The sequence below is a fragment of the Zalophus californianus genome, chromosome 7 (assembly GCF_009762305.2).
Source record: "Zalophus californianus isolate mZalCal1 chromosome 7, mZalCal1.pri.v2, whole genome shotgun sequence".
NCBI lineage: Eukaryota > Metazoa > Chordata > Mammalia > Carnivora > Otariidae > Zalophus > Zalophus californianus.
Window position 1 is genome coordinate 37,708,859 of NC_045601.1, and position 13,919 is coordinate 37,722,777.

At 38.9% G+C, this 13,919-nt stretch overlaps 1 protein-coding gene and 1 pseudogene across 7 annotated transcripts in view; one reads left to right on the top strand and one right to left on the bottom strand.

The window, feature by feature from the left end:
• Window positions 1-3,905: 3,905 nt before the first annotated feature.
• TRMT11 (tRNA methyltransferase 11 homolog) overlaps window positions 3,906-13,919 on the bottom strand; it is a 55,345-nt gene continuing 45,331 nt past the window's right edge. For 3 of the 7 annotated variants that reach the window (XM_027601971.1, XM_027601975.1, XM_027601976.1), the window contains one exon: window positions 3,906-4,477. In XM_027601971.1, coding sequence (XP_027457772.1) covers window positions 4,346-4,477 — 132 coding nt within the window. In that variant the 3' untranslated portion in view covers window positions 3,906-4,345. Of the gene's footprint in view, window positions 4,478-6,869; window positions 8,501-13,919 lie in introns of those variants that run through there. The other 4 variants (XM_027601979.1, XM_027601978.1, XM_027601977.1 and 1 more) reach the window with 2 other exon arrangements.
• On the top strand, window positions 4,487-6,888 carry LOC113926699 (annotated as a pseudogene).

Below are 13,919 nucleotides of genomic sequence, written 5' to 3' on the forward strand. Positions count from 1 at the left end.
GGCAGTCTAGGGTGCAGGGTGTCAGTACCTCCTTAAATATACAGAAATGCAAGATATCTATGGAGAATTGTTTCCCCATAGGTGTAAGTTGTAGAAAAATAAGATAATGCAAAAAAAGAAAGTTTTGATGTTTGTGCTGGCAGCACTCAGACTTGTGTGAAATACTCCAGCCATGATTTACAAATAAATAAATACATATTTAAGGAGCTTTCACAGATTTCTAAAGCTTATCAATACTGGTTTTGACCATCTTGATCCACTTCACAAACTTATAACACATTAGATAAAATATTTGTACAGTCCATCAAAACCCAACTCAAGTACCTTTTAGGGGTTTCAATTCTAATTTTCTCCACAGCCTTTTTTTTTTTTTTTTTTAAATTTGACTAACTTCACACATAAGCCCAGCTAATCTTCACCGCTGGATGGTAGACAAAATAGAGTTCTTCCAATAAGCCCTCAGGAGAGAGTCAGGAAGGCTTGATTAAAGGAGATTTTAAAGGCGTAGAGGTCAAAGCAGATTCCTTTTTAAGCAATTCAGTTTGGCATCACTGCAATATTATCTTAGTAAGAACATTCAAATTCTAGGACAAAAATATACTGAGTACATCCTAATATCCCGAGAAATAAGGCTAGCAGTTACAGAAAGTCAGGCTGGCTTATCTTAACATTCATCTATTAAGCTCCATTTTGTTCCATGACCCAGGCTTCTTAAGAAACTGCCATGACAATTTAGCCTCCATTCCCCTAAGAGCCTGTCTTCAATGGCTTATGAAGGAAGGGATAAGAGCCAAATTCCAGGTTGGTCTCAGTTATGTCTAAACGTCAATTTGCTTATCCCACACAGTGAAACATATGAACATCCTGAGGCAGGCCTCTGTTAAGGAAATAGGGTCAGGTTCCCTAGTAAGCTTTTTCACCCCAAAGGATAGACAGGAATGTGCTGTCTCTATGATTCTATGGCTAGATAGAATCACAGATATGTTTATCATTCCATTACAATTCTTTACACTCTAGACCTTATGTTCTCAAACCACTCTGTTTTAGAGAAGATCTCAATGTTTTAGTAAAGTACAAACATCATCAGTCTAGTGTTATTGTGTCCATGTGTATGTTCTGGATTAAGGCACTTTTTTTTTGTTTGGATTACAAACCACATTACTTGATAAATATCTGAGAAAAATGGGAGTGGGTGAGCTGGAAATGAAAGTAGACTTCACTTATTCTGTGAATACAATCCTTCTAAGAAAAAAGATTCTTACAAGTGTTTAGTTTTCTAAATAACTTTATAATGGAGCAAAACCAAGCTCTTGTAAAAAGAGCCAAAGTCCTTATTCTGTTATAATTTATTCCCTTTTGGTCAAACAGGAAAACCAACAATGAGGTCATCAATTTTCTCAGCAACACCCACCTCCATTTCCACCCCTATACTCCATTAATGAATTTATTTACTTATGCCCTGCTTTAGCTACAATGAATTTTTTTTTTCTAGTAGAACCATTAACATCAGCTTACTTCCACTGTGTTTTAGGGAGACTAAAATGGTGTAGAAAGATCATTTCCCAAAAAAATGTCACATTCAATTTCCAACACATAAACATTGTATTTAATTCCCTATTTCTTTGGATTATCAATAGCCAATAATACTTCCAGCATAGGATGTCAGCAGTTCTCCTAACTCAAAACAACTGAGGCCTTTGATTCAAGAGCCAGATTTGCTTATATTGGCATCTAGATAATACAACCTTAATATCTAATTTCCTGATGCTTTAAAAAAAAAAAAAGTCAAACCCCTGCTTCTTTAATTTAATTATAAGAGTATAAAACATATTACCTCAAAAGCTGTTTCTAAGTCTCAAACTTCTAAAGCACATTTTTCATCCAATAATATAAACACATTCACTACAATGCATCTGGTACGTTAACTCATACTCGACTGTCCCAACAAACTTGAAATAAGGTTCTTTCTAGTTGTAATCACCACTTTTCTTAAATATGAAGGGAATCTCAAATTTTAAGTGAGTTTTGTCCATACGGAAATAGTGGTAACACTGACTTACCTCCCAGAATTTAAAGAGTTTGAAATGTTTTATTGCTCAATCTTTGTATTTAAAGAACTAGTCATAAGGAAATTAGTGGTGAGCTGGCCAAAACCTGGGTCACCATGGGCGGGAAGTGGCTGAGAAACTTGTAGCAGATTTTAATTTTTTTTTTTTTTTTTAATCTGCTGGGCACTCTGGCTAAACACACCAAAGACCATCCACTCCACTATTTCCTCTCAGCTATCACAGCAAAAACAAATCCCCACCAGAATGGATAGGAAAAAGGTTACTTCTGATGAAACACCACCAAGGTACCCATCTGGATTTTATGGATATTTAATATGTGCCAGAAACAAAATGATAGATTTTGTCATATTATCTACATGAAATAGGCCAGCCAACAGACCACCTAGGGTTCACACAGATTATACTATAAATTCATACTACAGGACTATCCAAAAGGCAGGCACTTTGCTAGGGGATATTCTCCTGGTAAGTGCATAAGGAACACACATATAACCAAAACACTCTGGAAATGATCTGCTGTAACTTACACAGAAAGTAATAAGATCCTGATGCCAGAAAATAAAGTCTTTTTTTTAGAATAAGAGGAGTTGAGACCTCTGCTCTAAAACCAAAATTGGTTGAAAGTGACCAGGTTTCTTTTTCACTTCTGAGTACCAACTTCAAAATAACCACACACATTTATACTCTGAGCCTACCTAGTGATAGTTCAAGGAGACTGAACATGATGATAGAGAGGATGAAGAATTAAAAATCAGAAGACCTCAGCTGGTAGTAATAAGAAATAATTTGAAATATTTTTTTAAATGTTAGATAATTTTTAAGGACAAAGTGACTAAAATTAACGTAACTTTTCCAGAACTATTTGGACTAATTTTTGTGATAAGCAAAAAACAAAACAGGGCAAGGCTAAAATCTCATATTCCAAATTTAGTTAGCTACAGAGTTGCAAACTCACCCTCCATATAACCTCAGAAAATTTTAAATAAGATGGTTTATAATAGAAATACTGAAAATAAATTATCCTTGAATACTTTTAGCTTTCCCCCAGTGTACCACAAATCACATCCAGAAACCCAAACAAAACAATCACTGAAATGTTTGAAATCAGCTGCTGAGATGCAGGGTTGCAGGACAAGGAAAGGAGAGAGAACTACGCAGATGGCTTCCTCTTTCTCTCTCTCTCTCTCTCTCTCTCTCTCCCTCTCTCTCTGCTTGGGCAGGTCTTTTGGAGGTCCTAAGCCATGCAGATTCAAACTGCGAGTCCATAAAAGCCAGCAGTAACACTAAAATAATAATAATAGCATAAATAAAAATAGGCTATGGTTAGAAGGAGAGGATCCGTTTACTGCCACCCTGCTGAGGTACATTTGACCACCGAGAGCAGGAAAGCTATTAGCATCCTGAATTAATGGGTAGAGTGGTTTTCAAACAAGATATTTTCATGATGGACACAATGTAGACTCAGCAAAGTTTCTCCTTCAAGAAAAATATAGCTTCCATTTCAAAGAGCTCTGATTAGGCTTAATACCATTAGGGAACCATCAAGGACTTGTGTTGTTGTTACTGCTCTTAACTATCGGTTACTTTCTAAACCAAAATTTGTGGGTAGTTAACTTGACCGACAGTCAATGTCTAGGAATGCAGGAGCAAGTCCAAGGTACAGACGAGCTTCAGATGTGGACAGGCCTCAAGGAGTTGGGGAGCTTTTCAGGTTGCCAGGTCCTAGCCTTTCTCCTCCTTACCATTATCACTGTCATTACATACTAGTCCAGAATTTATAAATAAAAATCCATTTCCTTTATCACCTCCCTCCTGAAAAGCAGCGAATACAACACAATTTTAGGAATCCTCAGTAAGCTTTATTAGCACTATAAATCAATTACAATCAGAAACCAAATCAACGAACCTACTGAATGAATAAGTTCTTAACCATGGTTAGTTAACTGCTTACAACGTATTGACAAGTATCTGTTTAAAAAGTCAACAATATCAGTTCTCCTTGCAAATTAATTACCAAAAATATAACTGTTTTCAACTTCCATAATACTTGAAAGTACAAATATAAGTTAAATAAGGTTCCAAAGACCACATACAACAAAATAAATCTATAAAACAAAGCTAATTGTAAAAGAATTGTTCAATTTACTTTGGAGCATTTACTTCATTATATAAAATTATTTAAAACAGTATATGTTATCTGTATCATACATGGAAGTTCACATCCAGATGTCTTTTCTGTTAAATCCTTACTCTTTCCATTGTCAAAATCTTAATTTTCACTCTTGGCTAGATTTCTCTTCCTTGGCAATTCTTTTTGTAACGCCACTGAAATATTTCTCACGGAAGGAATTATGACCTTGGTATGGGAGAAAGTGATCACTTAACAGATGTGAATACTGGTCCCGGTTCTGGTTGGTTGGAAAATATAGAAAACAAATATGTTTGAGTTATTTCTTTAGTTAGCTGGAAACCAAAGCAGTCATTTACTCTAAGCAAAATCCCGCCCTCTGGTGCATGTTTGTTTTTCTTCATTATCTGAATTAGAAATACACCACTGCTCTATATCTGTATCATGCTTGAGTATCCAAAAGCGTTTTCATCTGCTTCACCTCGTGTGATCCACACAACAATCCTCTGCACAGAGAGAACAAATACGTTTTGCTAGGAAAACAGAGATCCAGAGAGGGTAAAGAGAACCAACTTGGGCAACACAAGTCGAGACAACCGCGTGCATCTTCAGATTCACAGTTTAGCATAAACTGAAATCACCTGTAACTGGTAAGAATCATCACACAAGGAAGCTTCTACTCCAAAGATATTTAACAACAAGTGATTGCATTTGTATGATGTTATACAGACAAAACCGTTTGGAGGTATATCAATATTCAGTTCATGAAATAAACTATTCCTGGCAATGTTAAGTAACCAGAGTAGATGAAGAGGCTAAACAAGTGATTTCCACGCTTTAAGACATTAAGAGACAGGGAAGGACTATGGCTCAGACTGATGTTTGGGCACTGGAAATATAAATCTGAGTTAGAATGTTCTACTTCACCTTAGAAAATTGAGGGCTAATCAGCTTCTCATCCAATTTCACTAGCCATCTCAAACTGTGAAAAAAATCTAATCAGAAATAAAACCTCACTTCCTACATACTTCTGTAAATTCAGATTCTACTGCATGTAAATTGATGTGATTTTGAGAACAGATGTAAAGACAATTAGAAAATACAAAGCCTAATTTTTTATCCTGGTTTCAGTATCAAAATGGTATCTACAAATATTATCTCGAATACAACAATCTTCAAAATATTTTTTACATTTTCCTTATTCCTGTATGAGATGAACACCTTTGTCCTTTTCCTCATATCTAATACTTAATAAAAGCCCAGGTGTAGCCAAAATAAAATTACATTGACTGATTTGTTTATTCACAAACTATTTTTGCTACAGTTTAAAAAAAAAAAATCACACAAAATCCAAATTATTAAACCTGTCCAGATTTCCTGATTCATTACAAAAAAAGAAAAAAGGCCTTCCTTGTGGCCCCCTTCTGCCACTCCGTGCTGCGGCCTGCATTCCATTTCACTTATCCACAGGATTCTACTTTCCGTTCCTAGGAATTTTGTTGGTCCGTCTCTCTTGCTCTCTCTGCTGTGAAGGCTTCATTCTCTTGTGAGTTTCTTTATTATCTTTTTCATGGTCTCAGGAAGAACAAAGGACAACCTGCGTTGTCAGCCCACCACCTTGGACTGGAACCCCTTTCCCATACTCCTGCAGTGCCTGCTAGCTCCTCATTTGATGAGTACCTCAGCAAGCTCAGTAAGGGAATTAGTGAAAAGAAAAATACTACCCTAGAGACTGTAAGAAGTAACAACATCCATTTTCTCAGCACAAGAAGAAAAACTACCATGCCTGAGGCACTTTAACTATATGACCCAATAAACAGGTATAGGGCTACATACATACCAGGCACTGTTCCAGTACTCTATGTACATGGACTCATTCAATCCTTACAATGACAGTTTAAGAACAGCACTATAATTGTCTCCATTTTACAGATAGGAAACTGAGGCACAGAAAGGTTAACTAACTTGTCCATGGTCACACAACTCTTGAGTAAAAAAGCCAAGATACAAATACATCTCCAGAGACTGAGCTCTTAACCTTCATGCTGTATTGCTTCTTACACACCATTAAAAAAATAAACCATGAGCTCTTCCCGGACCTGGCTTAGCAGGAGGTGCCATCATGGGAGTCGACATCCGCCACAACAAGGACCGAAAGGTTCGGCACAAGGAGCCCAAGAGCCAGGACATCTACCTGAGACTGTTGGTCAAGCTGTACAGGTTTCTGGCCAGACGAACCAACTCTACCTTTAACCAAGTCGTGCTGAAGAGGTTGTTCATGAGTCGCACCAACTGGCCACCTCTGTCCCTTTCCCGGATGATTCAGAAGATGAAGCTGCCTGGCCGGGAAAATAAAACAGCTGTGGTTGTAGGGACAATAACCGACGACCTGTGCGTGTCCAGGAGGTGCCCAAACTGAAGGTGCGCACGCTGCGTGTGAGCAGCCGTGCCCGGAGCCGCATCCTCAAGGCTGGAGGCAAGATCCTCACCTTCGACCAGTTGGCCCTAGACTCCCCCAAGGGCTGTGGCACCGTCTTGCTCTCTGGCCCACGCAAGGGCCGAGAGGTGTACAGGCATTTTGGCAAGGCCCCAGGAATCCCGCACAGCCACACCAAATCCTACGTGAGATCCAAGGGCCGGAAGTTCAAGCACGCCAGAGGCCGCAGGGCCAGCTGAGGCTACAAAAACTAACCCCAGATCCTGCCTTGTTATTAAAGATTTTGAATGCTAAAATAAATAAATAAATAAATAAATCAACCAACCAACCATGAGAATAAAGGTAGAGTATCGAATCTAAAGAGTACCACTTAAATTTTATGACACTCAGCATATTATATACTCCTGCAAACACATGAAAACATGCCAATGGTTACTAGCCAACTTCAGGCTACATAATTTCCAAAAGATAAAAGATAAATCTTATCTGATCAACCTGTAGGTATACGATTAAAGAATACCAAGTGAAAGGTGGCACTTACTAGGTATTTATTATGGGCCAAAAACAATACAAATGTTTTAGATAAACTCATCAGCTCTAAGAGGTAAGTACACTACGAGCATCCCTTAAAGATGAGGAATTAAAGAGTACAGGCCCAGGGGAGCACAGTGGGTAAGTGAAAGAGCCAGGATCTAAACATAGGTCTATTTGGCCCCTGATACCATACTCTTAACTGCAACATAATGAGGGTTTCTCCAAAAGAGCTTTTTCCTCAACTCAAGGAGTATCTCTGGGGATCCAGGTAATAAACTAAGGCTTTGGTAGCTGAGCTGCCTACCCACAAAGCAACAGAACTGGATCAGAAGTACTATTAACTTCATTCTAGCAACTAGGAGGATTATTTCAATGACACAAAATTTTTATACCAGAAGGACATCGAGGGAGCCACAGAGATGCCTGAGGGATACCATAATCCTAGGAGTACTGTCGACTTCAGAGGAGGACTCCAGTCTGGTCCACATCTCAGGACTGTTCCTGGGACAGCAGCAATATCGAACAATCCAGCATTTAACCTTGGCTTGCACATTTCAGCTGCACCAGAAGTCTGACTGAAGAGTCAGCCAAAAGGAAGGGATATGCCATCATCTGTTCCTCCAGGTATTCTAACTTCGGGCCTTATACCAAATAAGATCTCCAGAAAACATGTCCACTTCCTGAGCTACGTTAGCTTAATCCTGGCAGAAATGTCGTTACTCGGTTATATTTTAGAGCTCTGTCCAGATGCCGACATCGCTCCTGCTGCTCCACTTCTCACAGCTCCATGCTTCATGCTCCACCTCATCATCGAAACAGAAGCCTGGGTCAAATGCCTCGCCCTTTTCCTCTCACATCGAGTCAGACCTCAAATCTTCCATTCTGCATCCTAAATGTCTCAAATCCACTTCTCTTCGCCCACAATGCTGGTACTAGAGTCTCAGCTTCCGCGTCTTTCCTTGCTTTCTTCCCCTAAATGGCCAGTTGCCATGCCTTCGGTGGCTCCCTCTCCAGTCTATTTTCCTTGCTGAGACCGAACTCAACTTGCTCAAATGCAAATCTAACATGCCAGCATTTGTGGCTAAAATCCAAATGGGTTCAAACTCTCCCCAATTCTGAGGCTTTCCCCTTACTGTCTGGGAGTTAGATTCAACTGCACATCAGTTTGCTGAATGTCCTCTCCGTTTCCTCTCCCGCACAGGAGGAATCAAAACGTGAGGTGCTTCCCAGCTCTGGCTTCTGTCTTCTCTTCTCCCTGTGCCGCTTCCAGGCTGTGCACGATCACCTCTATGTCGAAATGCACTGTGGACTACTTCCGGGAATGTTCTGGAGCTGCAGTGGTGAAGAGAGGAGAGATTCCAGCATGCAGGCTTAGAGTAAGACAGCGGAGGACGGGCTGGAGACCGACTCCGGCTCAGTTGCCAACGGGTTTAGACCACCTGTGCTGCCAATACACAGCTCACCCAGGGAAGCAGAAGTAGGATACAAAAGCTGAAACCCAATGGGAGACAGGCTTCCTCATAGGCCAAAGAGACAGCTTAACAAAGCAGCTTGTCTTTGACCTAAAGGACATAAATAGGACAAACTGGTGATAAAAAGCAGAGAATATGATGATCAGAGTAAGAGACTGGAAATGAACAGCAGGAGCCTGGAAAACCCAAAAGTAATAATTAAGACCTACGCTAAAAATGGTTATCAAGAAGACAAGTACTACTGGGGCGCCTGGTGGCTCAGTCAGTTAAGCGTCTGCCTTCGGCTCAGGTCATGGTCCCGGGGTCCTGGGATTGAGCCCCGCGTCGGGCTCCCTGCTCAGCAGGGAGCCTGCTTCTTCTTTTCCCTCTGGTCCCTCCACCCTGCTTGTGCTCTCTCTCTCAAATAAATAAATAGGGCGCCTGGGTGGCTCAGATGATTAAGTGTTTGCCTTCAGTTCAGGTCATGATCCTGGGATCCTGAGATCGAGCCCCGCGTCGGGCTCCCTGCTCGGTGGGGAGTCTGCTTCTCCCTCTCCCTCTGCCTTTCCACCCTGCTCATGCTTTATTGCACTCTCTCTCAAATAAATAAAATCTTAATTAAAAAAAGAAAACATGTACTACTATGGTATATTTATCTGAGTAGTTTAGACCTCAAGACTGCCTCAGAATAGACTAAAAGCAAAATAAGCCCCTACCAGACCATGCGTTCAGTGGTACAGGGATCTAGAGGCAGAGAACTATATGCTCCTGGAAGAAGTTAGGAAAGGCTATAACCTTAGAGATGCAACCTCTGGGAGGAAAAAAATTCCTAGTTTATCTATCTCTCAGGGAGTACAGAATAATCAATGTGAGGTATGTGTTTGGGTCCTGTGCTGGAATGCCTTCTTCTACAAGGCTGATTGTGAAATGAGACATTCTTAACAAAAACTCCTGGAAAACCCAAAAGCTCCAAATCTCTTGTGCAGTCAGAGATCTGGCAAGAGCTGCTCCATTACCTAGCAGCATTAAGTCCTGCTTCAGGGTAAGCAAGATACTCCAAGAATGTCAGCTACCACTTTCATCTAAGTGGAAACATCATGGTTCATAAAATGTTCCACATGAAACATCAGTATTACCTGTAGTCTGTCAAACATTACAAACATGTCATATACATGTAAATATCATACACCTATGAACAATACGCATTTAAAATATACCCCTTCCATATGAAATCTACTATTTGCAACTGTTCAGAATTTATGTTACCTTGATGCTAAAGAAAATGGCAAACTTGATAAGTTTTTTTTCTTTTTTCTCTCTTTCATCCTATCTTTAGTTTATCAGGGCTCACACTTGAGATGATGATATTCAACTCTACATATTTTTCATCACCTTTTCATGACTCCTCTCTATTCACATTCCCTGCCCATCTCAACCAAGAATATCTGCAGATTTTTTTTCAACTCCATATCTCAAAGACCAAAGTGTTTACCTAAAAGGAGAAGAGTATCCTCAAGCAACACAACCCTTGATGTCCCTCATTACTCAAGCTTGCCCCAGTGTTTGACTGCTGGTTTCCCCAACACTTTCAAACCTACCACTATCAGTCATTGTATCATCTATGTATCCTAAGACCTGAGTTCTGCCAGTTTTTAGTAAGCAAGAAAATATTTCATGGGAAATAAAAACACACAAAGAATTAGGAAATGCCCAGAGAGAAAACAATGGCAGTGAACGTTTACAGACTATCCCAAATTTCATAACCACCAGTTAAATTTTGGAGCATGTTAGTAGTTAAGGAGCTATGAATAAAATATTAAGATTATTGGTTATACTATTTCTTAGACACTTGCCATTTAAAAAATTTTATTACTGAAGTATAGTGAATATACAGTGATATTAGTTTCAGGTGTACAACACAGTGATTCAATAATTTTATACATTACTCAATGCTCACAATAAATGTCTATCACCATCAGTCACCACACATGACAATATTATTGACTATACCCCCTATGCTGTACATGTCTTCATTGCCATCACCCATTTATTTTAGAACTGGAGGTTTGTACCTCTTAATCCCCTTTACCTATTTTGCTCATTCCCCCCCCCCCACCCACTTCCCCTCTGGTAACCACCAGTTTGTTCTCTGTATTTGAGTCAGTTTGTTTGTTCATTTGTTTTTTAGATTCCACAGCTAAGTGAAATCATGTAGTGTTTGCCTTTCTCTGTCTGATTTCACTTAGCATAATACCCTCTAGGTCCATCCATATTGTCACAAATGGCAAAAAAAAAAAAAAAAAAAATCCTTTTTTATGGCTGCATAGTATTTCCTTGTATATATACACCAGATCTTCTTTATTCATTCATCAATTGATGGACTCGGGTTGCTTCTATGTCTTGGCAATTGTGAATAATGCTGCAATAAACATAGGGTTGCATATATCTTTTCAAATTCATGTTTTTAATCTCTTTGGGTAAATATCCAGTAGTGGAATTATTGGATCACATGGTATTCCTATTTTTAATTTTGTGAGGAAAATTACTGTTTTCCATACTGTTTTCCACAGTGGTTGCACCAATTTACATTCCCACCGACAGGGTTCCTGTTTCTCCACATCCTTGCCAACATCTGCTATTTCTTGTCATTTTGATACTAGCCATTCTGACTGGTGTGAGGTGATATCTCATTGTGGTTCTGATTTGTATTTCCCTGATGATTAGTGATGTTGAGTATCTCTTCATGTGTCTGTTGGTCATCTGCATGTCTTCTTTGGAAAAATGTCTATTCAAGTCCTCTGTCCATTTTTTAATCAGGTTGCTTTTTTTCTGGTGTTGAGCTTTATAAGTTCTTTACATACTTCGGACATTAACCCCTTATTGAACATATCATTTCTTTGAGTTTCTGCAGGAAAATCTGTACTAGCCTCAGATGGCTATATAATGGAATTATACTGCTTTCAAACCTATCACTTAACCTCGTAAGATAATCAGCATAAATGTGACAAGAAATAACAAGTTCTGATTTAAGAAAGCAACTTATATTTATAACTATGTGTTTTACAAAAGTCAATTATATTCTGCATCTTTTCCTAGCAGATCATTATGTAAATTTTGCAGATAAGGAAATGGAAACTGAACAAGTTTAAGTAATCTGCCACAAATGACACAGCCAATAAGTAGCATTTGCAGAATTATGGCCTAGATCAGACTTTGAATCCCATGCTTTTTCCATCAAACTTCTTTTTTCAGTAGAAATTATATCAAAACAACAGTCAAAGAGTTAACTTCCCACATGATAGATTAGTGGGTCATTCAAAATGGAGTTTGACAGAGGACATTCCTCATAGAATAGCGACATTATGGTAGCACATATTTCTGATCTAAGCTTTTAGACAGAACCCCTTTAACCACTGTCCCACCCAGCCAATTTCCTGTCCTATCAGTACTGCTAATTCTAAACATAAGCCGCTCGAGGAATTTTAACACACTTGCCAAAGAAACCAGTCAGTCTTACAATTGGTAGTGTACTTTTATGTGTACACTGCCCTCTGCTGGCTTAAGTAGATAAATCCTTCTTTATGGTATTTCCTGATGTGAGTTAATGATTGTTTAAAGGACAGCTGACTGTACATCTGACAGTCAGTCCCTCACTGTTTTTGAGTCCTGTTTGCTGTAAACATATCTAGAGTCATAGAGCACCAGCATGACCAGGATGGCCATCTTCCTTCAGGAAACATTAGCACTTATTCACACCATTTCATTTTTTAAAGAATGATGTGGAAATATACAAATACAAATCCACCTTGGTGACTCTAAAGTATATCACTGTCATCCATGTCCAACCTAGAACTGCAAAGTATTCTCTAATCAAAGAAAGAAAAAGTACATAAACTAGACCTTGTTCAAGTTAATCCTTATTCAAGTTAATTATTTTTACAACTCTACATCAAAAAGAGTAAGAAAAAGAAGACATTAAAAGCCACTTATAATTTAATATTTTTTAATCTCAATGGGAATAAATTCTCAAGAAAAGAAACAAAATTGTATGTTTTGCAGTAACACTTGAAGCAGATACTTTAGATGGAACTAATGACACCCTGAATTGCACCGTGAGAATACATACACAAAGAGTGCTTCTCAAACTGGGCATCATAAACTGCTCAGACTTTAAAGGAACTAAAGATTCTTCACTGAAAACTCCACTTAGGTAAAACTATCCTTCTAATTACTGCTTTCTCCCAGAAACTTGCCACTCTTTGTTATCATCTCCTCCTTAAACAGAGGGGAGGTGTTATGATTTTCCACAATATGGTGATTCAGCTACCTTTTTGGTTTGCTTCTCATTAGAAATGAGGCCTAGGTATCCTGGGACTCAAACGTTTTTGTAATACTGATTTTTGAAGAGCAATGTCAGGGTAATGACAAAATTCTATGTACTTTCAAACAGAAAACTTTTAGTGAGCCATAACTATCTGTTCCTACTCTTCCTTCAAATAGATGATTTAAATATTGTTGAATTTGATTACTTTTATTCCAGAGGGCCCCAAATAATCCCTGAGCAGTTACTATTCATTCCATAAGTATTTACTGAGTTGAGCAAAACCGTCAAGATCTGTGAATTTACAGGGCTTATATGCAAGTAGAAGACACACATTAAAGAATATATACCCAAACATATACTTACTAACTGTGATTAAACATTGGGAAGAAAGGGTTGGCATAAGCATATGAGACAGCTAGCAAGACAGGGTGAAGAGTATGGACAAAAAAGGCTTCCCTAAGAAGTAATTTATCCGAGAACTAAAAGAGGAATTAAACTTATAGAAAGAGAAGGGGAGAAAACACTGTAGGGAACACGAGAGGAAACACAATGTGAGAAGACTCTGAGACTAGAAAGAGAGAAGTACACTCAGGGAACTGAAGACAGGCCAGTGTGGCTAAAACTCGGTCACAACAAAAGCAAAGGTGACACACAATGAAATGGGAGACAGGCCAGAAATGGACCAGGCTGGCCTTGAAGCTTATGTGAAGGATTCTGCATTTCATTCTATATTCCACAAAAGTCCTTAATGGCTTTAAGCAGGGGAGCTTCGATATCTATTTACATTCTGGAGTCAGATGTACTACCAATGTGCCATGAGATCACAGGTAAGAGCTTACCTATGTACATTCTTAAAGATACTCTGGCTACTGTGTAGAAAAATATAATGGCAGGAGAAAGTGCAGGAGCAGGGAAAGCAGCTAGGAGACTGCAAGAGCAGTAGCCCCGGAAAGCAGCAATGCCCCACGTGCTTCAG